The sequence below is a fragment of the Corylus avellana genome, chromosome 10 (assembly GCF_965113065.1).
Source record: "Corylus avellana chromosome 10, dhCorAvel1.hap1.2, whole genome shotgun sequence".
In the NCBI taxonomy this organism is placed as follows: Eukaryota; Viridiplantae; Streptophyta; class Magnoliopsida; order Fagales; family Betulaceae; genus Corylus; species Corylus avellana.
Genome location: NC_142499.1, coordinates 3,660,772 through 3,684,675, shown reverse-complemented (window position 1 = coordinate 3,684,675; position 23,904 = coordinate 3,660,772). Strand labels below are relative to the sequence as shown.

Below are 23,904 nucleotides of genomic sequence, written 5' to 3'. Positions count from 1 at the left end.
AGCAAATCCCAAGTTTTTGGACCATACAGCTATGATACGTATCACAAGGCGGAATGTAAGCACTAACTAACTCCACACCGCAACTACATCGCGTGTAATGTACCTTCCGAATGTAACATGATTAAGTAGACTTACCAATAAGGTTTTTCCATACACGCGCTAGGCTAGCGATTTATCATCCACCACAAACACCTCGTAACATGCCAAAGCCCAAAGGCCCAGCACGAAGCCCAACCCAAAGTTCAACGCAGCCCTTTCCGATAAATCTCATCCGTTGATCTCTACCATCCCGTCGTCAAAAAGGACGGTTGAGATCGTCCTCAATGACCACGAAAGCACATGCGTCCCCACCCATTTGAATTCAAAAAAATGACCCACAACTAACGTTACGATTCCGTAGCCTCAGGTTCGGATCCGAACCTAGCCCCCCACTTCATAACCTTAACCCAAACCAAAAGTGAGAAAGACAATATTCACTCTCTGTTCCATTTCAACTCCCAGAAAACACTCTCTTTCTCTGAATCTCTCTCACTGCATTCTGGGTTTTTCTTGAATCCTCGCTCCCTCTTTCTCATTGTATGTATCTTTCTATGCGTGTGTGTGCGCGCTTGTCTTTGTATTTAGTGTGTGCGAGTAATGGGTGATGTTCATGTGTGTGATTATTTTCTTGGAAGTTTTGCTTTCAAGAAGAATAAATGGATTTTAATGGGTTTCTGAAAAACATTTGTGTGATGGTTGCAGGAAGCGAGGAGATTGGGATTTCCATGGAGAATAGTGCAAGAACTGGGCTGCATGAAATTAATTTGGCGTCAAGAAAGGCTGAAGAAGCAGGTCAGTCTTTCTCAATATATTCTTACGTTTATGTATCTGTTTGGGTGCTGGAAATGTTAAAATGGAAAGAAAGGGATAGAAAAGTAAGCATGTTTGTTATGTTTTCTGTTGTTTCTGGTTTCCAAGAAAAGAATAACAACCCTCTCCAACTCAGCGGAGTGGTTGGTTTTTGCTAAGACGAGTAAAGGATCACAATTTTTTTCTTTTGTTGCATCTTCTTGGAAGCCAAACGGAGAATTTTCATTGGTCTTTAAAGAATCGTGTTAAGAATCCCTTTTCATACGCTTATCTTTGCAGCTTGGAGGCGATACCAAGCTGTCAGTTGGCTTGAGAGCTTGGTGGGTCCGCTCGGCATATCGAAACAGCCATCGGAGAGGGCATTCATTTCTTGCTTGAGAAATGGCCTGATCCTATGCAATGCCATCAACAAAATTAACCCAGGAACAGTGCTCAAGGTATGCCATTTCTTCATTAAGTTGTAGTAACAATTCACAATCTAAAGATTGTGAAAAAATTGAACTACTGAAATGCGGTTGCTATATGTTAATATATTTTTTCGAATGTAAACAACCCCACCTTTACTATGCTAGATTCAATCCGCTTATTAGACTCAGACGAGTGAATGCTGCTTTTTTTTTCCTTCTCTTTTTTAATGTTACTCCCCATCTAAAGTAGGCATGGGGTTCTATTTCTTTAAGAATTCTTATTGCTTCCATTTTGAAAATTATCCTAAGGTTGTGGAGAATCAAGCACATTTACAATGCGGGGAATCTCAGCCATTGCCTGCCTTTCAGTACTTTGAGAATGTCCGGAACTTTTTAGTGGCTGTCGAAGAGCTGAAGCTGCCCGCTTTTGAAGCTTCTGATCTTGAAAGGGTTGGTTATTTACTCTATTCTATATGTATAAGTGCTATGTATATATATATCTGTGTGTGTGTGTGTGTGTGTGTATGTATACTTGACCAAGTAATTTTTGGTATTTACTTTTCTCAGGATGCATTAGAGGCAGGGTCAGTGGCCAAGGTTGTTGATTGCATCTTGGCACTTAAATCATATCATGAATGGAAACAGATGGGCTGTAGAAATGGATTTTACAAAAATGTGAAATCTCCTTTGGTCATGCATTCTGCCGGTAGGACGCATACAAGAGCCTCAGCTACAACCTCACTGGACTCCTGCAGGCGCTTAGATATGTCTGGAACATCTGAGAAACAGCCGCCTTTTGAGGGTGACAATCAGAAACTTGAAGGTTGAATTGGACTCTCTTCAGTGTATAATTGTCTTCTTATCTCGTATGTAGGCATTATTATTGAATCCATGTAGACCAAACATTATATGTGTACTAGTTAGTTGTACATACATTCCATTATTTTTTAGATCAATCAATGAGGCGCTTATATGGCTTTGATATTTTTTTTAAGTTTTTTTATAAGTACAAGACACTGATATTATTCAAGCTAATTGTTAAATATCATTAAATCAATAAGTGAGTTTCTTGAATGTAACTAAACAGAAAATATTGTTAATAATAGGATTTCCTTAAAAGACGTCGAGTGAAAATAATTGCATTTGTATCCAAGTTGTGGATAAAAGCTCTTGTACTAAAATCATCTATTAGGATCCTTTTACTTCCTGTTATACCATGTCAAAAATGCTGCATACCACAACTTGTGTAGACACTTCTAGAAACCCTGCATAATGATAAATGGTTGCTAAAGAAGGATAGAAAGTAATTCAATGAATTTTTACATATGCTTTAAACATGATAACACCTGCTCTAAATAAAAATGTAGTTGTATGTGGCATCCACACCTTCATATATAGTAATTCATGAATTCATAGTTGCTTGGTGAATGCAAAATTATTCATTTTACTGCATGTGTGATGCAGCGGATATTGTAAAGTTACTCACTGACTGCATGGTCAACTCAAAGGAAAATATTGATGACAGCCTCCTTGCTTCCTTCAGGAACAGAAACCTGGTAACAATAAGAACATTGTTAGAAAACTTTACTATGATTCCACATATAAATTTGAGCAATAGAGTTATTTATGAAGTTGATCTGTTTTTCCCCCCTTAACCTTTCTCTTGTGTCCTACAGGATCCAGTAAAGCTACTCAGCAGAATTATGTCAAGTTATTTGGAGGAACAGGATCCAAGCAAGTTCCCTGAGGTCAGTTCGATTTGACTCATGAAGAGATTCCACTCTTTGCTGGTCACATTAGTTTTGATTTCTTCGAGTGTGGGCATATATTTTTGTGAATTGCTCATTAGTACATTAGGTGAACCAAATAAAACTTGAAACAAAATTTTCCTTTTTTTAGGTTAATTTTCTCTTCTGTCAGTTTTAGTATAGGGGATTGATGTGGACAAAGTTTAAGGAAACTTGTAGGGAACACCTTAGATTTGGTAGACATGGTTTCACCTTGGATTTATGTGCCAATACCCAGGTCAAACGCAGGCAAATTTTTTTTTCTTTGGTGCACTAAGCAGCACCAATAACTATGAACAAAATTTCATGAACCAATTCAAAGACTATTTATTTTTAAAATAGCTTGGTTTACACATGACAATTGACACGCTAGACAAATTCTTTTGTAATATTGCTTCAGCTATCTGATTTGTATGCTAAATAAAGAGAACAACATAAGCCTTGTAGGTACCAATTAGTTGATTAATGCTTAGTTTAATAGAGTTGAGATACCAATTACAAACAGGTGAAGGCTACCAAATTAACAGTATAATTATGATTATTTTCTAAAACAGCACATATTTATTATATGGCCATAATCAGAGCACATTAGTTGATACATAACCAGGTACATTTTACAATCTCATTTGACCACAATGTTATAATTAATATTTCCTTTTTTGTACATATAAAAGAATAATTCTTAACAGAGATTTGAAGTTATTATTCTAATAATTGGCCACAACTCTTTAGACCATGGTTTGAAAGTGATCTAGTTTTGTTACTAAAACAATTTGGTGGCATTAGATTGTACCTGGGCGATTAATCACCCTACTTAGTTATATAAGATAGAAAAGGATAGTGGGGAATTTTCAAAATCAATTGGTGCCACCGAGGGGACTTTTATAGGTTTGGTCGGTTCAATGAGCTGCTGCATTCATCTTGGAAGCTCTCTTTCCTTTTCCTTTTTGTGCCAATGCTTTTGCTTACATGAGCTTGTTATGAACCTAAAAGTATTTATATCTTCTTGTCCAAAATCAGTTGCAAGTAAATTTCAAAGATTTATTGGAAGAAAGAAGTCACTCACCTCAACAATCAACATTTACGCCTTTGGAGGATATATCTGCACTTGAAAATTTGAAGGTATCTTATCATCTTATTAACAATTTCGTATTGTGATTAATGCACTCTAGAAATTATTAATTCTTAAAACCCTGATTTTAACAATTCTAACTTTTAAGGAAGAATTGATCTCTCTTTCCCTTTTGAAATGTGGTCTATGAGTTGTTTTACATCTAAACCCTTGTTTGAAGTCTCATAGCAAGATGCAGTGACATTTGGTTCACCTGAAGCTAGACTAGATATTTCATTATTAGACTATAATGAAGTGTTTTTATACTAAGAGGTATTGAAAAGGAAAGGTGTTATTTTAATCTATATCAGATGTTTTTACACGCGCGTCATACAAGAAATGTGTTGTCATTTATGTTATATGACCTCGTAGATTATCCATGTTAAATGGATTTTTAATTTCTAATAGAATTTATTATCTATTATGGTTGTTCCTTTATTAAGGATACCCTACTTTATCATCTGAACATAAGTTGACTTGACAATATGGCATTGGTTAGAACATCAAGTTTTAAATTTTTTTTCCTTTGACTATGAATATCTACTTCCTTGTTTTAGTTGGAGCCTTAACTGTATTATGTGTAACTTATGAAATAAGATTGTTCTTGTATCTTAGTCTTGATTTGATTAATCTACAATGACTCGTTGTCAAGATTCTTTATTCCTCATACTGATATGACCCCAGTTATACATGTACAGACAAAAGCTTATGTGATATGATAAAGTTGGACAGCTGATATGATTTTATAGATTGCATTTTCAAAAGAATACTGAGAAAACCACCATTAATTCCACATCTTCATGTCCATACATTTGTAATTTACTAAAGCTAATCAATCCTCTTTGCATCATGTTGCTGTCTGATTTTTTTCAATACAAACTACTGCCAATATGTATGTCAAATTTTGAGCTCTTTTCGTCTTAAGGGGTGGTATGTCATGATGCATTTGACATCAATACTAGATTTATATATCAATGATATTACAATTTTTATTTCCGTGCATCCAAGAAGCTGACACAGAACTCTCACTTTGTCATGATTTAACTATTGTGTTTAATATTGCACTCTAATTTCTGACGGCGGATTGTGATTTTCCTTTAACATCTCTTTTATAGTGTTCCAAAGCACGCTTGAGAAAAGGTAACTGCAATCACAGGAATCTATTTAAAATGCAAGAGAAGGAACTTTTTGTAAGTTTTTCTTTCCTTTTCTTTTATTTTCTTCTCTATTATTTTTTCCAATCATGAACTTCTTGTAGTTTTTAAGCATAATTTTTTCTGAGGTATAAAGGTTGTCATTTACACTTTTTGGGTGCTTTATATGGACCGAGAAATACCCAAAACTATACGACAGTGATAAACTTACTGGAAGTTTAGAGAATTAAACTTCAACACCAAGAAGTTTCCAGATTGTCTTTAATTTTTTTGTTGATAACGTAAATGAAAATACGTAGAGTTGAATTTGAGACGGATTCATTCAATTTTTAATATAAAATCTTATTATAAAATTTCTATGAAAACCTGAGGATAATCAGAAAATCCAATTTAGTTTTCTCATATGATTATAATAAGACATGTGATGGGGTGTTGCAGATATTTAGTTCTTAAGGTGGGAATATTTTTCATATTGCAGGATCTCAAGTCTCTTTTATCATCAACAAAGAGGGAGTTCGAACACTTACAGTCCCAGTTGCAGAGAGATTTGAAAGACCTGGGTATGTTACTAAAGGAACTTGAATAAGTGAATCATTGTTGTTTTGGTTATGGAACTTAACAGTAAATTAGTTCTCAAGGTTCAATCAATTTATATGTATAAACCAAAGCATTTCTTCCCCTTTTTTCCCCAATATATCAATTTAAGTTTTCTTAGACCATGGCATTTGCATCCATACTCACAGAGCAAACTGCAAATGCGATAATGGATTTCTGCTTAAATCTCACTTCTTTCAAAAAAAAAAAAAAAATTCCTTTGTCTTTTCCATATTTATGTCCTTACCATCTATATTCATCTATGACTTCCAGGAAGCAAGATTTTTGGTGTTTTCTTTTTGAAAATATATGTGTTTATTGGTGTATTTTAGCCATTAATCTGTCTTATTTAGTTGACACTAGTATTTTGTGATCTTGCCAAGATTGCCATTTTTGTATAGCATATAGAGCTTGTGAAATGGATTGATGTCCTAAATCCATCTATTGGCTTGATGATCAATTTAGATAATCATATGCATATTATAGAGTCATCAAGATTTATAAAGAATTTTTCTTGAAGTGCAAAATATGTTTGTCTTTGGTTTGGGTTCAGAAAGTCAGGTACAGGAGTTGTCCTTTGCTGCTAGTGGATATTACAAGGTTGTGAAAGAGAACAGGAATTTATACAACATGGTCCAGGATTTGAAAGGTTAGTGTACTTTTTGAAGACATATACTAAACTTTTCCTATTCTTATTTGAAGTATTTAAAAGGACAATTTAATTTTCAGCATTAAGATTAAATCTAATGATTTATTCCTGATTAATATTATCTTCAGGTAACATTCGAGTTTACTGCAGAATTAGGCCCTCCTTCACTGCTGAAGCCAAAACTGTGATAGATTTCATTGGAGAGGATGGCTCACTTGTGATCTTAGATCCATTAAAGCCCCATAAAGATGGAAGGAAAGTTTTTCAGTTTAACCGGATGTTTGGTCCAACTGCTACTCAAGGTAATATCACATGAGATTCTTCTAAATTATTGGTTTTACATTAATCAAATTTCTTTACAAATATTACCGTTTATTTCCAGATGTGGTTTTTAAGGACATCCAACCATTAATTAGGTCCGTGGTGGATGGTTACAATGTATGCATTTTTGCTTATGGTCAAACTGGATCCGGAAAAACACATACCATGGTAAGATATATACATTATGAGATTTAGCTTCTATATAGTTAATCTTCTGCAGCTTTTCATATATCCCTTTGTTTTATTAATCTGGATATCCAATATAGGGATACCGGATTGTCTTTCAAGTAGGAAGGATTTATGGTTGCCGCCCATTTGTTTTGCATCTCATGTGTATAGGATAAAGACTGGCTAAAAGCTATTAAGAGTTTCACACATCTGATTCGTCCATCTGATTCTTTTATATGATGACAGAGTGGTCCATCAGGTGGGTCAACAAAGGACAGGGGGATTAATTTTCTTGCTCTCAACTATCTCTTCCAGATGTCTGATAGAAGGAAAGACATCATAAATTATGACATTCATGTCCAGATGGTTGAAATATATAATGAGCAAGTACGGGACCTTCTTGCAGAAGATTCATCAACCACTAAATATCCTTTCATATTGGCTTTTTAGCTTTACTATTAAACATCTATAAGAGTATTAAAGATGCGGAAACTCTATGTCGTATTGTGTTTTGATTATGCACATGAAGTTAATCTGTTTTCTTAACAAAGCACAAATTAGAAATTCGGAGCTGCACTAGTGATAATGGGTTGAGTCTTCCGGATGCTACTATATGTTCTGTTAAGTCTACCACGGATGTTCTGAACCTAATGAAACTTGGTGAGGTGAATCGTGTTGTCAGTTCTACTGCAATGAACAACCGAAGTAGTCGTTCCCACAGGTCAGTTTGTAGGAGCTAAGTTATGCGAACTGTTTGAACTTGCTTAGTAGGTATTAGAGAAAAGGTTACCTTTTCACTTCATACCTAGACATATACTGTAATATTTGAAGTTTGTTAAGTTTGAAAAGAATAAGTAGTTGAGTTCAACAATAATATTGTGGTTTATGGATGTGCAGTGTCCTCACAGTACATGTGCATGGAAAAGATACATCCGGTGGCATTCTCCGTAGTTCTCTGCATTTGGTAGACCTTGCAGGAAGTGAACGAGTGGACAAATCTGAAGTTACCGGAGACAGGCTCAAGGAGGCACAGTATATTAATAAGTCTCTTTCTTGTTTAGGGGATGTTATTATGGCCTTGGCTCAGAAAAACACCCACATCCCTTACCGAAACAGCAAGCTCACACTTCTCTTACAAGACTCCTTAGGTCTGTAATGTGTGCCTCTTTCCAAAACACTAGCATGTCTCTATACAGTGTACTTTGCTTTTTTATTGGTTCTCCAAACAGGTCACACCATATCATGTCATTGATTTTTCTTTTCTTTTGGCCTGAACTTGATAGGATTTTGTTGTTCTACAAAGTAGTTTACTCTTTTTGGTCTTGTACTGAATGTCCTCTATCTGGAAATTGTTTTTAGGTGGACATGCTAAGACTTTAATGTTTGCTCATGTGAGTCCGGAAGAAGATTCTTTTGGTGAAACAGTTACTACTCTGAAGTTTGCTCAGAGGGTTTCAACTGTTGAACTTGGTGCTGCTCGTTTGAACAAGGAGAGCAGTGAGGTTATGCAACTCAAAGAACAGGTAAACAAATTCAGACAAATTGCCACTTCATTGCATGTTTCATAAGTTTTTTTTTCCTCCCCTCCTGTCTTCCATCTTTGGGCCATTTTTTTTCTCTTTCATTCATCCCAAATGTTGATTGGCTGTCTAGATGTTATTCTGCAAGTCTTCCTTATTTATTGCCATCATGCAGATATGCTTTAACAAAGCATTATTAGTTGTCCAGACACCAGTACCTGTCATGGTTCATTGCAATTTCTGGATAATATATTCTTGGAAACCGATTCCAATATTAGTGTTTTTTGTTTCTATGAAAAAGAAAAGAAAGGGAAAAAAGAATGTTGGTGTTTATTTTAGTTGATTCGCCTCCTTTGCATTTAGTAATACATTCAAAGCTGGAATATTTATAAGAAAATTGTTCAACTTGAATAATTTGGTAATGGTTGGAACTTTTCATGGTTTAAAAGTTATTCTGATGGAATGATTATTTTTATTTCATGAACTTATTAGTTTAAAGGCATTTGTTTGTCATGAGATAGATGGTTGCCGAAACCTCACTGTGATAGGTCATTAGTGCTATATTTTTGGCTGTCTCAAATGGAAGCCTTGAAATGCCTTCCCTTGGACTTAATTGCCGTAATGGGTTTATGTTTTCTTTGAATCTTGCAGATTGAGAGCCTTAAGAAGGCATTGGCAAACAAAGAAGCACAGAGTATACAGTTCAAAAAGGAGCCAAAATCTCCATATGGAAAACCAAGAGTAGTGACAGAGAGAACTCCACCACGTCCTCGAAGACTAAGCATTGAGAATTGTGGCACCATGAAGAGTGAAAACGCCATGAATATTGAAGATAGAAAGGGAACCCCTTCTGTACCAACTCGTTCAAGAAGATTGAGTTTGGAAGGCCCAAGATATATTAAGAAGGATAATTTGCAGATAAAAGTTTCAGATGATGTAAGCAAGCCTCTATCATTCGATGCTGTGTCAGTGCAAAAGTATGGTCATATTCAAGATGCAGAAGCGGTCACGAAGTCTTATGGGCATTTCAGCAATGGTGGTTCTATGACAAGGGAGGTCTCTCATGCCAAGCCTCCTCAAAGTCCTACTAGTACCATCTATCAGAAGCGAGTTACAAAAACAGGTGGTATAACACAAATTTCTACTCTTCAACTACCCAAGACACCTGAGCCGCCAGTAATGGCCAGAAATGAGGTCCAGATTGTGATGCAAAGTGAGCTTAGTCTTCCTACAGACTGCCAGACACCCAACTTAATTAGTAGCGTAAATGGTAAGGGATCTCAAATAAGGAGATCGCTGCGGACAATTGGAAAATTGATTAATGGCTCTGAGAAGAGGTCAGACTTTTTTCTTTTGCTTTTTATTAGTTCTTTTCCAATAATAGTAAGGAACTTTGGGTGTCACAATATATCTCATGCATATTATCTTTAATTATGATGGCTTGTTTAAAATATTAGTAATAAAAAAAATGGGGATAGTAGAGCTAGGGCGCCATCATTACATGAATATACAAATGTAATACTGGAGTTTTTACAAATGTCACCCTTAGATTTTAATGTGGGTGCTGATCCTTGTACTTTCAACTTTAAATTTTTTTGTTAAATCCTAACTGAATTCCTAACTCAATATATATATAAGGTATGAAATATGTAGCAGACTGTGAGTTCTCTCACACAGACTTATTGTAATGCCCCTTATGCACACAGACCTTGAGATATGGTTAGTCACGGGTTGGAGAGATCCCCCCATTGATAGCCAATATTGATCTAGACTCCTCCAGTAGCAACAACCCACCCCCAAACCCGATACAGAAGATACATGCATGGAATTGTAGGGCTGCAGCTAACCCCAATTTTGGGGAAAAAATGGTAATAGGCAATAATGTCATTTCACTATTATTGATGATGTGGTGAAAATAACTTTAAGAATTTTTCATAAAATAATTTTGTAAAATTCAACATCCGGAGAGTAAATTGTTAAAATTAAAGAATAACGTATCTACAACTTTTTTATAAATTGTTGACGTGTGTCAGCAAGTGATTAGAGGGTGTTAAATTTTTTTTAATGGCTGACGTGACTCCAATCACATGTTAACACGTGTCAGCAAGTTGTAGGTGTAACATTACTAAAAAATTAGAAGTGTAGGGACCAAGTGACATCCGCATCACAGTCTAAGGTGAGCTCGAATATTTTCCTGAAATGTTTTGTTGTTTCAACATTTCCAGGCCAAATTGCAGGAACCAACAGAATCGGATGGAACCACGGTCACCCATCAAAGTTGCAATAAATATTAACGACGCGAAGTCGCCAGTGACTGCTAATGCTAGGACACAGAGGAGGCAATCACTAACCGGCATCCAACCATCAGGATCTGACAAGTCCCGAAGATCATCTCTTGGAGGGAAGCCCATTGACTCTAGTAAGTAAACCAATATGAGTGTCCTTAAATTAATTCTGCAAATAAGTTAAAATCTTCTTTATCTGTTTATGATCTGAGATTACTAGTGTTTTCTTCTGTAGATGCAAAGGACCAGACACCTCTTTCACTCCAACCACCAACGAAGATTACTAAACGGTGGCAATAGATAGTATGATATTTGGTGAAGATGACTGCAGTGGTGCTTTGACTCGAAGCATTCTAACAGATGCTGACAATTAAGCTACAACAACTCAAACAATTGCTTTGATGGAGTGATCTGACACTATTAACACACAGTCTATGTAGAGAAGGAATAGAATATCAAATGAGATGAACTTTCTGCTGATTGTGACCTGATTCATAATTGATCTACTCGTTATGAAGCCAAGTTTTGACTCCAAAATGTCTTTGCTTTCTTGTAACTGATTCTTCATCACTTCATGTAGAAATACCATATCCCAGTTACTGTGTATCTTTGAATTTTCCTTAATAAAAAGCCTTCATTTTTTTCCAAGTTTAAGCTACTTGCGGCATGTTGCTCGAGTTACTGTATCATCATTCATCAAGACTGTTTTGGTAAGCTGAAAACCATAACAGCTTTCCTTATTTTTACTGTTACAAGCTCTGTAGAAAATGTGGTTCAAGACACAACCCATGAGGATGTACTTGAAGAGTTAATTGTTTTTTGCATTTAAATAAGGGTTGGTTGACTCCTGCAAATGAGGTGGAACCAATGTATTGTTGAAAGTGTAATATTATTCTTGCATTATGGACATTTGTGTAATTGTACCTAAATCACTCGCAATATTGTTAATTGTTGTTAATAAGTACATACAACCAACATTATGGCTTGAGGCCAGGGGCGGAACCACGGCATACCTTAGGAGGGCAATAGTCCTCTCAAAAATTTTAAAATGCCCCAAAAATTATACGTTTTATGAAATAATCCTTATAAAATTAGATTTTTACACCCTCCTCTCCCTAAAATTTTTTTTTTTGCCCGTCCCCCCTTACCTAAAAGTCTAGTTCCGCCCTTGTTGAGCATCTAAATCATTCCAAAATTAGTATTTCTAAATCATTACCCTAATGAAAACGCAAATCTTTGAGATAGATTGTCTCAGTGCAATCATCGTCCACTATGAACTTAGGTCCTTGTCATAGGTAGGATAAGAGTTTCAAAATTGTAAGCTATTTTTAAGGCCCATCATATTGGAACATGTATCTTTCACTACTTCAACCCAATAATAATGTCCAAGAAACATATTGACATGGACAGTGATAAAATCCTTGTATGACAATATTGAGCCGTGATTCAGAGTACAGCACGCCGTGAAGGAAATTTTTTTTTTTAATATTTTAATGCAAAAAAAAAAATTGCACTGGCGTGCTGAGCACACCGCGTGCTCTTTTCATTCACCCGACAATATTACACTTGTGAGTTGATGAAAATAATTAGAAAAGGACTAGGCCCACTAGGGGAAAGGCAACTGATGATAAGTATGTGGACAAAAATTTTCTCCAAACTAGGACGGAAGAATTTTGTCTAACCCAATTTATAAATTTTTTGTATGTACCTTAGCATGGAAGGAGTATATGATTTTTTTAATAGAACTATTAAAAAAGCAAACATGTGCTTCTCATATGCTCAAATGACACACGACAATATTATAGACCGGACTGAAAGGAATTTCAGATGACCCGGTTTAGAAGACATTTCTGTTTCAAGTATATTAGATTTGTTTGGAGTTTGAGTCACAAGTTCAAATTTGATTGGCCATTTGGCTTTGAAATCTAGGTATTGCATGAGATACTATGACTTTAATCTGGATCGGTTTAGATTAAATGAAGGGCTCAAAATGTCTCACGACATTAAATAGTGTTAAGATTCAACCAATTGTTTCAAAAGTTAATTTTGGGAAGCAAAGCAAATCAGAGAATATAGAAAGAACCTCTTGCTTAGATTTTGGCAAAGTTAGAAAAAGTCAAAAGCTAATTTTGGGGAAGCAAAGCGAATTAGAAAAAGTTTTCAGCACCTCTTGCTTAGATTTTGGCAGAATTGGCGAAAATTGAAAAAGTTGAAAGCAACTCTTGCTTAGATTTTGGCAGAATTGGCGAAATTAGAAAAAGTTGAAAGCAACTCTTGCTTAGATTTTGGCAGGATTGATCTTCAAGCATCTTCATATAATGTGACCTCTCTAAAAAAAACAAACCTGCATCATTGATTGTGCTATGCGGCTCAAGACTTACCATTACACCAACAATGGCCTCTTTTGAGGTATAAAATTTGCCCTTGAAACCCTTTTTCTCATTCAGCATAAAAGTAACCACAAACAAGGGGGCAAAATCAAAGCAACTCTCTGAATTCTGGGCAACTTTCTTGTACAATGATTCAAGGCCAATGAACTCCCCTTCTTTAATCTGTTCTTTACCTTCTTAAGGCTCCGGCCAATAGTTGCCGTGGTAGTAATTTCCCGGAACCCTGATACCAACCCGAGGCACCGGTTGGGAAAGTGGGATGTAGTGTTGAAAGCAATGCCACCTTAAACCTAAAACCTGTTCAAGATCATTTTCAAAGCTACAAGATAGTCTTGATATTTTCTGCTAATGCACAAAGATACAAAGTCATTATCTATGAATTACATTAAATAGAACATGAAAACACCACAAATGGATAAAATATAGAGGTTCAGAAAACCATAGCCAATTATAAAATCATGGTTGATCAGAGATGTTATTTGCTTCATTGGAACAAAAAACACAGACAAAGTAGAACCTGAAAGCTTCAGGAAGTCCATCATCAATGAATTTCATATGATGATAGTGAACTCATAGATTTATCATATTAAGGAAATGCATAATAAAAGTATGAAGAATCAGTAGTTGAGAAATCCCATGTTCAATACATTTCAGTAATCCAAATTTGTACAAGAAAAGAAAGAGCTGTCGTTTTAGGCCTGCTAATATTTTACATGAAAATAAGCTTTTTTTTTTTTTTTTTTTTTTTCTTTTTGCTGCTTGATATACACACCTCAATAATCTATACAAAGAATTTTTCCTATTTCTCATTTCCTACTTACAAATCTAAAACATTCAGCAGAATCAATGATAAGAGTGCAGGACAACAGATTAAACCATGTGAAACAATAACAAATCACTGTGATTGGAGATGAACATGCCGGGTCATCTTAGAAATGTGGGAGTCATAAGCACGAACCAACCGCTTTCTAAATCTTCTGAGATCTAGTCTCACCTTTTGGCCTTCAAGATAGATACTCTTTGTGTATTGCCATCCCTTTTCATTCACGCTATTTGGGTCTCTAAGAACAGGATCATTTTTATCATATTCCTCATACAGTGAGCTCTCTTTAGGAACAATTTCATAGCCAATGTACTTCAAACCAAGCTTTCTTGCAGGTTCCCCATAATACGTCTCTGCCGCCCATATAGTTCCAAGGGGGACAACTTGAATAAACACACAGCCAGGTCTCATAAAGAGAAAATGGGTCATGGCAGCCCCATGGACACCAACCATGGCATCACTTGAATTAAGAACCCTATAAATCTTTGCCAATTCTGTTGTTCGGTCAGGCCTCAACACGTTGACTCGGAACCCGACTTCCTCCGCCATTTTCACCAATAAATTCTCATTAGTTATCCCTCTAGACCCATTTCGAGATAAAATCACTAGTTTAGGCTTCTCTAATTGATCCTCTTGCGCTTCCTTTCCCATTTTCATCAAGGTTTCTGATGTTGGGAACAAAGAAAGCTTCTGTTCCAATTTCTCTCGCGCTTCTTGTTCCTCATCTTGGATCAAACTACTAATTCGAGGCCAGTAAGCTCGGTCTAAGAGATTTCGAAAATCAACAATGCTCTTACCCCCCTGCATCAAAGAAAAATCCACAGTGAGCTCATCATGGATTCTCAGGCCAATAATGGCTTCTGGGAAGCAATGAGTTCTCTTGTCCCCACTAAAATCTATTGCTGCATAATCCGAGAGTTCAGAAAGTACATCTCCATACTTCATAATCCACCAGCTATGATATTCAAGAATGACAAACACAACCTTCTTGTTGAAATGCTGTGAAGTAATGAATAATGGCAGAATCCCATCGTTGAATTCATGATAAACATTTCCTGTATATCCTCCCGTCGAGAAGAACACGGCCGGAACGTCATGCCAGACATCACAATGGTGGTTGATACCAGAATGCACTTTCTTTGCAATAAGGTCTACTTCATCAATGCTGTCCATGACACTTGTTTCCCATTTTCGTGTATACGGTTTGATCCTTTCGTGTTGGAGTTCCTCATCTCCCTCTTCTTCAGCATAATCAATGAAACCCTTTGTGTCTCTTGAGATGTAAAGGAAGACTGAAGAGGAAGTAGGGTGTGTTCTTACATCCCCTTTCATGATACAAACATCAGAACGGATACTGCTTCTATCACAACACATAGTTCCTGCATTTATATTATGCAGAAAAATAAGTAAATAAAAGAAATCATACAAGAAAATAACAACAATCATGTTAAATTATCACTTATCCCAAAAGCTTTACGTGGATAGCAAAATAACTCATGACATTTGGCTCGGATTCCATGTTTAACCCCAAAAGCTTACACCAATAGGAAAGGATTGATTTAATCATTTAATTAATATTCTAACAAATCAAATAAGTATTTTTAATAATACTTCACGATTCCATTGTTTGATCAAACTCAAACCAAAGGGTGAAAAACAACCCCTGCTGCTGAAGGTCGAAAGTGGACGTGGGGTAGGGGAGACTTCCACTTTTATTTTACAAAGTACTTATGGTTACAAAGAACTTAAATCACTAACCTTAAACACCTAACAACTTAAGATCAAAATTAATTATTTAATTCTTTTCTGAACTTTTCTCACCTACCAAATGGAGATTGAGGAGATTTTATTCTAACATGGTCAATCATGTCGAAACTGTTCGAATGAACTTCCAGCGGGAAAATAATAATATAGGATACCCAAAAAAGCAAAGAAGAACCTAGAGAGAGAGAGAGAGAGTACCAACCATTAGAGATTGAAGAACACAGAGGTGTATTTGCATCCGTGTCAGCAACTGGGCCTTCTTTTTCTACTCCAAATGAATCTGCACAAACCAAAAAGACACATCAAAACAGAGAAAACAGAGGAAAACTAAGCAAACCAAAGGAAAAACAAACGCAAGCCATGAGAGAGAAAAGCTCTTACAGAAGAGAGGGAGAGTTGAACCAGGGCTGAAGAGATGAGGGGCCAATATAAAACAACAAGAGAGAAGAGAAAGAAACAGGAGAGAGATAAGCTTGGGCCTGGTTCTCTTGAAGTAACAACCAGAGCTTCCACACTCCATGATAAGGGCTTGAGACTCCTCATCTTCTTCAATACGTTTGTCACCTTTTCTCCACTGTTGGTGACAGCGATGATACTGCACCATTTTCTATGGAAAGTTTTGATTTTTACTACTATTATCCTTTCTTTCTTTCCTTTCTTCAACTTTTTCAGCTTTTGAACTGGGTTTCGATGTGAACCAAACGAGACAGAGAGAGAGAGAGAGATTTTGAAGTAAGCCCAAGAAAGGAAAAAACGAAAGCGAGAGAAAGAGAGGAAAAAATACGAGTTGGGTGTCTTACTTCATCTCCGAGTAGGGTGTTTCGGGGGATCCTCTGTTTCTGAGTGACAGAGAGAGACAGAGAGAAAGAGATGTAACTTGTAAGAGAAGCTGGCAAGTTGCTGCAGTGCTGAGCGTGTTTGTGCTCTGTGATTCGTTTGTGGGAATATCAAAGCTATATGTATTTACATATAGCTTTGATATTCGTAACAATATGTAAAAAACTCATATTTTACATATTTTTTATATATGTTATCCGTAACAATATATTTATTTTCTCTTCCCATTCAAATATTATTCAATATTTATGGAGGTCGTTTCTGGGGTTCGCTGCGTGTTTCGTCAGAGAGAAGAGAGAGAGAGAGAACAAATGCTTAGAGAGAAGTGAAAGACAGCTGTCAAAGGAGGGTGGCTGGCTGGCTAATCCAGCCTCCTTTGAATTGATGCTTCTTTGTATTGTTTAACAGTCAAAGACTCAAAGGCGTGTAAAGAAGAACTAAAAACTGGAAAGACCTGTGGATTGATTGTTGGCTTGGCTCCTTGGCCTTTCCCTTCTGGGAAGTGCGGGTGCGAACGCAGCCTAACGGGGATTGTTGCACTGCATTGCACGCGCCTCTTCAAGAGTTTTGGAGCGTGTCATGGTCAGTTGTCAAATTTGTAACGTGTTTTGTTTTTTTTTTGTTTTTTCATTTTTTTTTTATTTGAACAAAATGTTTTGACCTGATATTAAAAAAAAAAACTAAAATTAAAATAATTTGATTTTTTTTTTTTTTGGTATTTTAAGATGTTTATTTATTTAAAAAAAAAAAAGTTAAAAGGCTAATAATTTTGAGTCGTCGAGTCAGGGTCTGTCCCACTTGACCCGTCAGCCTCTTAAAAGTTAATTTGAACGCAACTCTTATTTTCCTTTCAACTTTAACATAACTAGGGGCGAAATTAGGTGTACCCTTAGGGCTGCGGCCCACCAAAATTTTTAAAAGTTTCCCTAAATTTTTATTTTCAAGATATACCCACAAACCAATTTTTTTTAACATCCCCAATAATTTTTTTTTTTTAGTTTTACACCCCAAGTTCACAACTCACGAATAACCCAACATAACCTACTTGACCCGTTTACCTATTTAACCCGTTTGACATAGTCCAACACGATTTGTTTGACCCGTTTCTACCCAAACATTACAAGAAATGTAGAGGATCCTATTTCCAAAGTAAAACAATATAACAAGTTTAACTAAGTTTCTATTTGAATAAGAACGGCAAAACACTCGAAAATTACTTTTATATTAATGTCACATCAAATCACGCTTTCAAACAAATACATAAAAATACATTTTAAAAGGCATTAGTCAAGAGAAGCCAATTTATAAGACCTTTTTTTCTAGATAAATATTAACCATGTTATATTAACACTACCCCTCATGAGTACTCAAAATTTGTATAGATTAAATGATTCTTCAAGGGAATCTGAGTACTTAGTTGAGGATAGGCCCAATTTTTTTTTTTTTTTTTTAAGATTAATTTAATTAACTAAACAGAAGCCAGACATGCATGGAGGAATAGGGAACACCAACAAGTTTACAGGTGATAAAGTACGAAAAAAAAAAAAAAATAGGCCAAATAAATGATTGGATCCAATAATTTTAACTTCTTGGCCTATCGATCAAGGAAAGAGCTACCCAAAAGGCAATTTTTATAACAATCAAATGATTAGATTTAGAACGGCACGCCTATGACAACAACATAAAGTCTTGATTGCCATGAGACGAAAGATTGCACTAAAAACGACTACTAATGTAAAATCATTGCAGATAAATTCCAGCCCAATGTTCACTGCAGGGACTAGTGTATGATGCCCTTTTTCAGCCTAACTAAAGGTTATATTGCATGTGTCAATTTCGGGCTAATGGGGAGAAAATGCACGTAGTAATGGACCCCTCCGTGTGCTCTATAAATATGACTATTGTGCAGAATAGATCAGTTCACATGCATGTACCACATGCGGCATGTGACCTTCAGAACTTGTTAATATATATATATATATATATATATATATATATATATATATTTTCTAATTTTAGATTATAAATTTATAAAAGGCTTATTTGAGTATGATTAAGCCATATATATATATATATATATATATGTGTGTGTGAGAAAGGGAAAAAAAATTAAATATATATATATGACATGTTGCTAAAAAAAAAAAAAAAAATCAGATCACGTGCTGTCAGCCTAGAATCACATTAGTTATCTCAAGTGGGGTGGTTTACAGCCTAATAGTCACTCACTGGTGCATCGGGGAACTCTCTCCGATAGGGTGTTATTTGGGTACTGCACGCCCAAGCCCACGCCCACGCGCGCGTGCTTCACCAATTTTCCACGGCAATAGATATGCCGCTGAAAATCAAAAGGTACCTGAAAGAAGCCCCTAGTCTCAAATTGCTAGCCCACACACGCACCCAAAAAAAAAAAAAAAAGTCTAAAATTGTAGGCATTGTTGAAATATTTAATAAATAATCATTAATGGATTGAGTAAATGTTGGAGACCTAATTTCTATGGACCATAAATCTCTTCGATTTGTTTGAACCGAAAAAATATTTGGTTTCTTATAATATAAGGGTAAAATAGTAATTTTACTTTTTGTTTAGACTATTTTACTTTCCTGTTATAAGGAACTGGTTTCTCCTTTATATTACAAAACATATAAAGATCAAGGACTAGTAGACCTCGTTACTTTAGCAGGGTAAGATAACTGTGGGATAATGACGTGAGTTTAAGCATTTTTCTAATGCATTTGATTAAAGAGCTAAAAACCACTTCTTTATTATGCTTCCGTCTCATAGTACTGACTTGACAGTTTCTATTATGTTAGTCCAACTGCGAAGTCAAGTTCAACCCTTTGGAATTGGAGAGGTGATTTTTAGGGATCAAATATAGATTCAAAATTGTAATCTTAATTATATCATCATTGGAGGAGATTCCCAAGCCACTTGAACCAAAATAATAGACTAATACATAAAAAATTAAAAGAAAAGAAAAAAGTTATAGGGTGCTTTTCAGCCTTCCAAGTTGCAATGGGAGATTCCTTGACAATATACTAAAAAATGAAGGTGGACCATAAAATAAGAAATGGTCTAAATCAAGGTGGCAAGATATTCCCCGTCCGAAGGAAGTAAAAAGTTTCCTTTTTGAAAACGATCTCCTTATTTGGATTTGCCTTCAATCAATGTGCAAATTGCAAAAGCAATGAAAGGGAAATTGACACATGTCTGTATCGTATACCAGGTCCAATTTTGAAAATTAGAATCATGATTTCACATTTCAAATGAAACGGAGAGGATCTTATTCCAATCCCCACATGTAAGCGACAATGACCATTTTAGATAGTTAACTTAATTACCTCATTTATCTTTAAGATACTTTTGATATCCGAAGGATCAGCTTGATACAACTTTAAATTTCACGGACCAAATTAATAATTTTCCCTTATATCAATTGATTACTTTACTTAACATGTTAGGTTATTATATTATAGAACAAGAAAAGAAATCGTTAATGAGATATAAAAGATAAATTTATTAGAATAGTACTTCAGCATATTTGCATGTTCCTTTTTCAAACTTGTTCGCAGTGTTTTTCCAGTTGGATTATATTTGTGTTCTTCCCTTATATTGTAGACTTCAATCATGGGAACCCAACATCATCGAAATTTATTAATTAATGAACATGACAACAATGATTGCTTTCATGGAAATCGAATTTTCCGATGTAAAAAAACGAAATAATTAATGATCGATCTTTGCACTGTCAATTAAAATGAAGAACATCTTGATCAAGATGAAACTAATTAAGGTTGTCTCAAAAGTATACAAGTCAATATCCCATTTATTTATTTACATTCTCATTGAAAAGTAGAATGGAAATGAATATTTGTTTGCATGATCGTAGCTAGAATTACAACGATAGAAATGTTGATTTATTTACATCTCTTAATCCAAATTACAATAATAGAAAATATTTACAATTTAATGAAGGAACATATGCATTACTTTGAATTGAGTTTGCATTCAATTCAGAGGCTTGCAGTTGCACTGACTGCATCTTATGCATGCATGCGAAACTCATGGCATGGAAGCTGCAAAATGTACATATACATATAAATCAATAAAGAGGAGAATAAAACAGAGAAAATATATATGTGATTACAAAAGAAAAGTTAATAACAATCCAATCTTACCAGCTACTACTTCAAGTTGCTAGAATTCGGTCTAGTCTGATATATATTCAGAGTGTGTTATACTGGCCTGTAATTCAAGATCATGTATTCAAAATATATAATGTTAGTTAATGAATAATAAACAATTTCATGAGATATTTCTCATTTTAGCTTACATCAATTAAATTCGAATAATACACACATTTATATGAGAAATACTGGGGTTTGGATCAATCGAGCATTAAGAGTTTAAGACCAAATTAAAGAAGAAGAAGAAAGAACGGCCCTTACCTGATCATCTTCTTCTTCTGTTGAAGTACTCCTTGTGTCATCATCAAGTTCAATCTCTCGTACATGAGCGACCTTGGACTGATCTTCCCGTTTGCATTTCCTACTCAATTTAGGACAACCTCTAATCTCCAATTTTCTTAGGGCAGTGAGATGATGTGTTCCTTCCGGAAGAGATGACAACTTAGGACAATATTGAATCACAAGTGTGTGAAGTGATTTGAGAATTGGCAACCATTCAGGTAAGGCCGTAATGTTCTCACAACCTACGATGTGTAGGTATTGTAAAGTATTAGCAGATCTTTGGAGCCATTGCGGCAAAACCTCCAACATTAGTGAACCTTCAATAAGCAAAGTTTGGAGGCTCAACTTGAGATCTTGATTGTCTTCTCCTCCTCCCATCAAATTAAGGCTTGGACAACCAGAAATTAGTATGAACTCCAATGCAGTTAGATGCTTGATATTGAGTGACAAAGAGGTCAAACTTTCACAACCACCTATCATCAATGTCCGAAGGTTGGTGAGGCACTGACTGTCTATTTCATGAAACAAAACTTCTAATCTCGAACAACCAATTACATCCAAAAACTGAAGAGAATTCAAGGATCCATTTTCCAACAAGCATGTATTCTTTGTTGTTACAGACAAACGCTGGAGACCGATCATGTTTCTTATATCTTTGGGCAACCGTTCAAGTTCACTACATCCAAGAAGCACTAATGTTTGCAACTTGTGCAACTTGACGATGGAATTAGGAAGTAACTTGATTCTATTATTATTAGATAGGTCGAGATTCCTCAAATGCTTCAAAGTACCAATAGAACTTGGCAACACCTCAAAAGATGATTCACTTAAATCAAGCAATCTCAAGTACTTGAATCTAAAGATGCATGCTTCAACTAAGGGCACGGGCAGTTCGGCTGTGAACCTAACAGTGCGCACCTTTGTTAACTTGTCTAAGCATTTTGGAACTTCTTGACTCAAGTCTTCTACTGAAAATAACAAATGACGAATTGTTCCAGAAATGTCTTTGTTTCCCAAGTCTACTACTGAACACTCTCCTTGTGCAACTGAGATTGCAAGATCATGGATCAAATCATGCATTTTAAAGGTATACAAGGGAAAGCAAGGCAACAATTTGTCAACATCCTGGAAGAAAGATCTTGACAACAACTCATTTATATACAAGTCCCCAACATCTTTCAACTTTTGCTTTTTATTAAGAGATGTTTCAAGTAATAGTCCATGTGCCATCCACATGTGAATCAAAGTATCTGAATAGAATATGTAGTCTTTTGGGAAAATAGAACAAAAGGAAAAGCATCTCTTCAAGTGAATTGGCATTTGATCGTAACTCAATTGCAATGCAGGTAAGATGTCACTCTCCTTTTGTTTTAATTTCCATATTTCGTTATCTCTTACAAATTCCCACTCATGTTCATCAACTTTTGAGTAAAGCAGGCTGCCTAAAGTCCTCACCGCCAACGGAACCCCTTTACATTTTTCCACAATTTCTTTTCCAATTTTTAAGAGGTTTGGATGTTGATTTTCTTCTCCTTCCTTCAATGCACATTTCACAAACAAAGACAAACAATCCTCTTGGGATAAACCTTCTAAACTATATGTGGAATCAGTTTCCATAGCGGAGGCAACCGAGTTACTACGTGTTGTCACTATAATTTTACTTCCTTTGCAACCACCAATTAACAAATCTCTCAATCCAATCCATTTATTGTGATCATCATTCCAGACATCATCCAAGACAAGTAGAAATTTTGTATCCCTTAAAACATCTCTCAATTTAGTTTGCAATGCATCCACATTCCAATTAGGATCAATTGTACCACATGCAGATTTAAGGATTTCTTTTATCAATCTTGTAACACTAAAATCTTCAGACACACAAACCCACATTCTCAATTGAAAAAGCCTAACAACTTGTTCATCGTTGTACACCAACTTGGCAAGTGCAGTTTTCCCCAAACCTCCTAATCCAACTATGGAAATTACATTGACATTTTTGTTACCATCTGGGTGCATCAAAAGATTTATGATCTTTTTTTGGTCCTTACCTCTACCAATTACAGTTGATGGCTGAACAAATGAGATTGAATCTATGTCCCTCAACGGGTGCATGATATGTGCATCTCCATGTATTATGGTCATGAGTTTAAATTGATCCTTTTCAGCATTAATTGCATCTAACCTCTCTCTAATTCCCTTTATTTTATGAGCCAGTTTGAAAGGGAATGCACGCGTTATAGAGGATGAAAAGAAATGACGTACCTTTGTAGAAGTGCTGCCATATGTGGCCACCACTTGCTTCCTTAAAGCTTGGTATTCAATCTCCTCAAGCACATCTTCTGCATCATAAAGGACATCGTTGAGCTGCCCTATCCAGAGTCTCAACAGGGGGTCGCTTGCTTGCTTCTTTTCGGCATCCAAGAGAACCACTTTAATGATTGACATGGTGTGCTGAAGCTTTTCGAGATCGCTTTTGAAACCCCATGCCAAGCAGAATTCTTGGTAAGCAACGAACCCAAGCTTCTCTATGACATTCCCTATGATGCCAAAGGCAAGTTCAGCCATGTTCTTGAGGTGGTGAAGAGGAAGTAGGTTTTTATTTGCTAAACTTTAGAAAAGTGTTTTCAATTAGTATGCAGCTGATTTAATTCAATAACATGCCTGCATATGACATTTTATAGGAACTCACTTGGTTCCAAGCGTTTTCAAGAAGTAAGCAACTGACTTAATTCAAGTATATATTCTTTTTCTATTTCGAGAAAATGCAAACAAAAG

At 35.7% G+C, this 23,904-nt stretch overlaps 3 protein-coding genes across 5 annotated transcripts; 1 reads left to right on the top strand and 2 right to left on the bottom strand.

Moving 5' to 3' along the window:
- Positions 1 to 487: 487 nt before the first annotated feature.
- Positions 488 to 11,472, top strand: LOC132191801 (P-loop nucleoside triphosphate hydrolases superfamily protein with CH (Calponin Homology) domain-containing protein). The gene is made up of 20 exons (XM_059606903.2): positions 488 to 576; positions 742 to 831; positions 1,129 to 1,286; positions 1,566 to 1,706; positions 1,824 to 2,079; positions 2,721 to 2,812; positions 2,933 to 3,004; positions 4,064 to 4,165; positions 5,270 to 5,344; positions 5,787 to 5,868; positions 6,456 to 6,551; positions 6,680 to 6,853; positions 6,934 to 7,040; positions 7,287 to 7,462; positions 7,594 to 7,761; positions 7,938 to 8,188; positions 8,400 to 8,563; positions 9,212 to 9,897; positions 10,786 to 10,979; positions 11,081 to 11,472. The coding sequence occupies exons 2-20, from the start codon at positions 765 to 767 to the stop codon at positions 11,143 to 11,145; spliced, it is 3,126 nt and encodes a 1,041-aa protein (XP_059462886.2). The 5' UTR covers positions 488 to 576; positions 742 to 764; the 3' UTR covers positions 11,146 to 11,472.
- Positions 11,473 to 13,812: 2,340 nt separating this feature from the next.
- On the bottom strand, positions 13,813 to 16,881 carry LOC132191954 (Glycosyltransferase family 61 protein). 3 transcript variants are annotated; one of them, XM_059607100.2, is made up of 4 exons: positions 16,623 to 16,881; positions 16,204 to 16,502; positions 16,025 to 16,102; positions 13,813 to 15,437 (listed from the first exon to the last, which is right to left on the bottom strand). In XM_059607100.2, the coding sequence occupies exons 2-4, from the start codon at positions 16,424 to 16,426 to the stop codon at positions 14,131 to 14,133; spliced, it is 1,608 nt and encodes a 535-aa protein (XP_059463083.2). In that variant the 5' UTR covers positions 16,427 to 16,502; positions 16,623 to 16,881; the 3' UTR covers positions 13,813 to 14,130. The 3 variants fall into 3 exon arrangements, with proteins under 3 accessions (XP_059463083.2, XP_088367286.1, XP_059463082.2); XM_088511160.1 differs by having other exon boundaries at positions 16,204 to 16,429; XM_059607099.2 differs by having other exon boundaries at positions 16,204 to 16,881.
- A 3,822-nt stretch (positions 16,882 to 20,703) lies between these two features.
- LOC132191756 (putative disease resistance protein RGA1) lies at positions 20,704 to 23,694 on the bottom strand. The gene is made up of 2 exons (XM_059606845.2): positions 21,109 to 23,694; positions 20,704 to 20,736 (listed from the first exon to the last, which is right to left on the bottom strand). Exons 1-2 carry the CDS (start codon positions 23,692 to 23,694, stop codon positions 20,704 to 20,706), a joined length of 2,619 nt encoding a protein of 872 aa, XP_059462828.2.
- Positions 23,695 to 23,904: the final 210 nt, after the last annotated feature.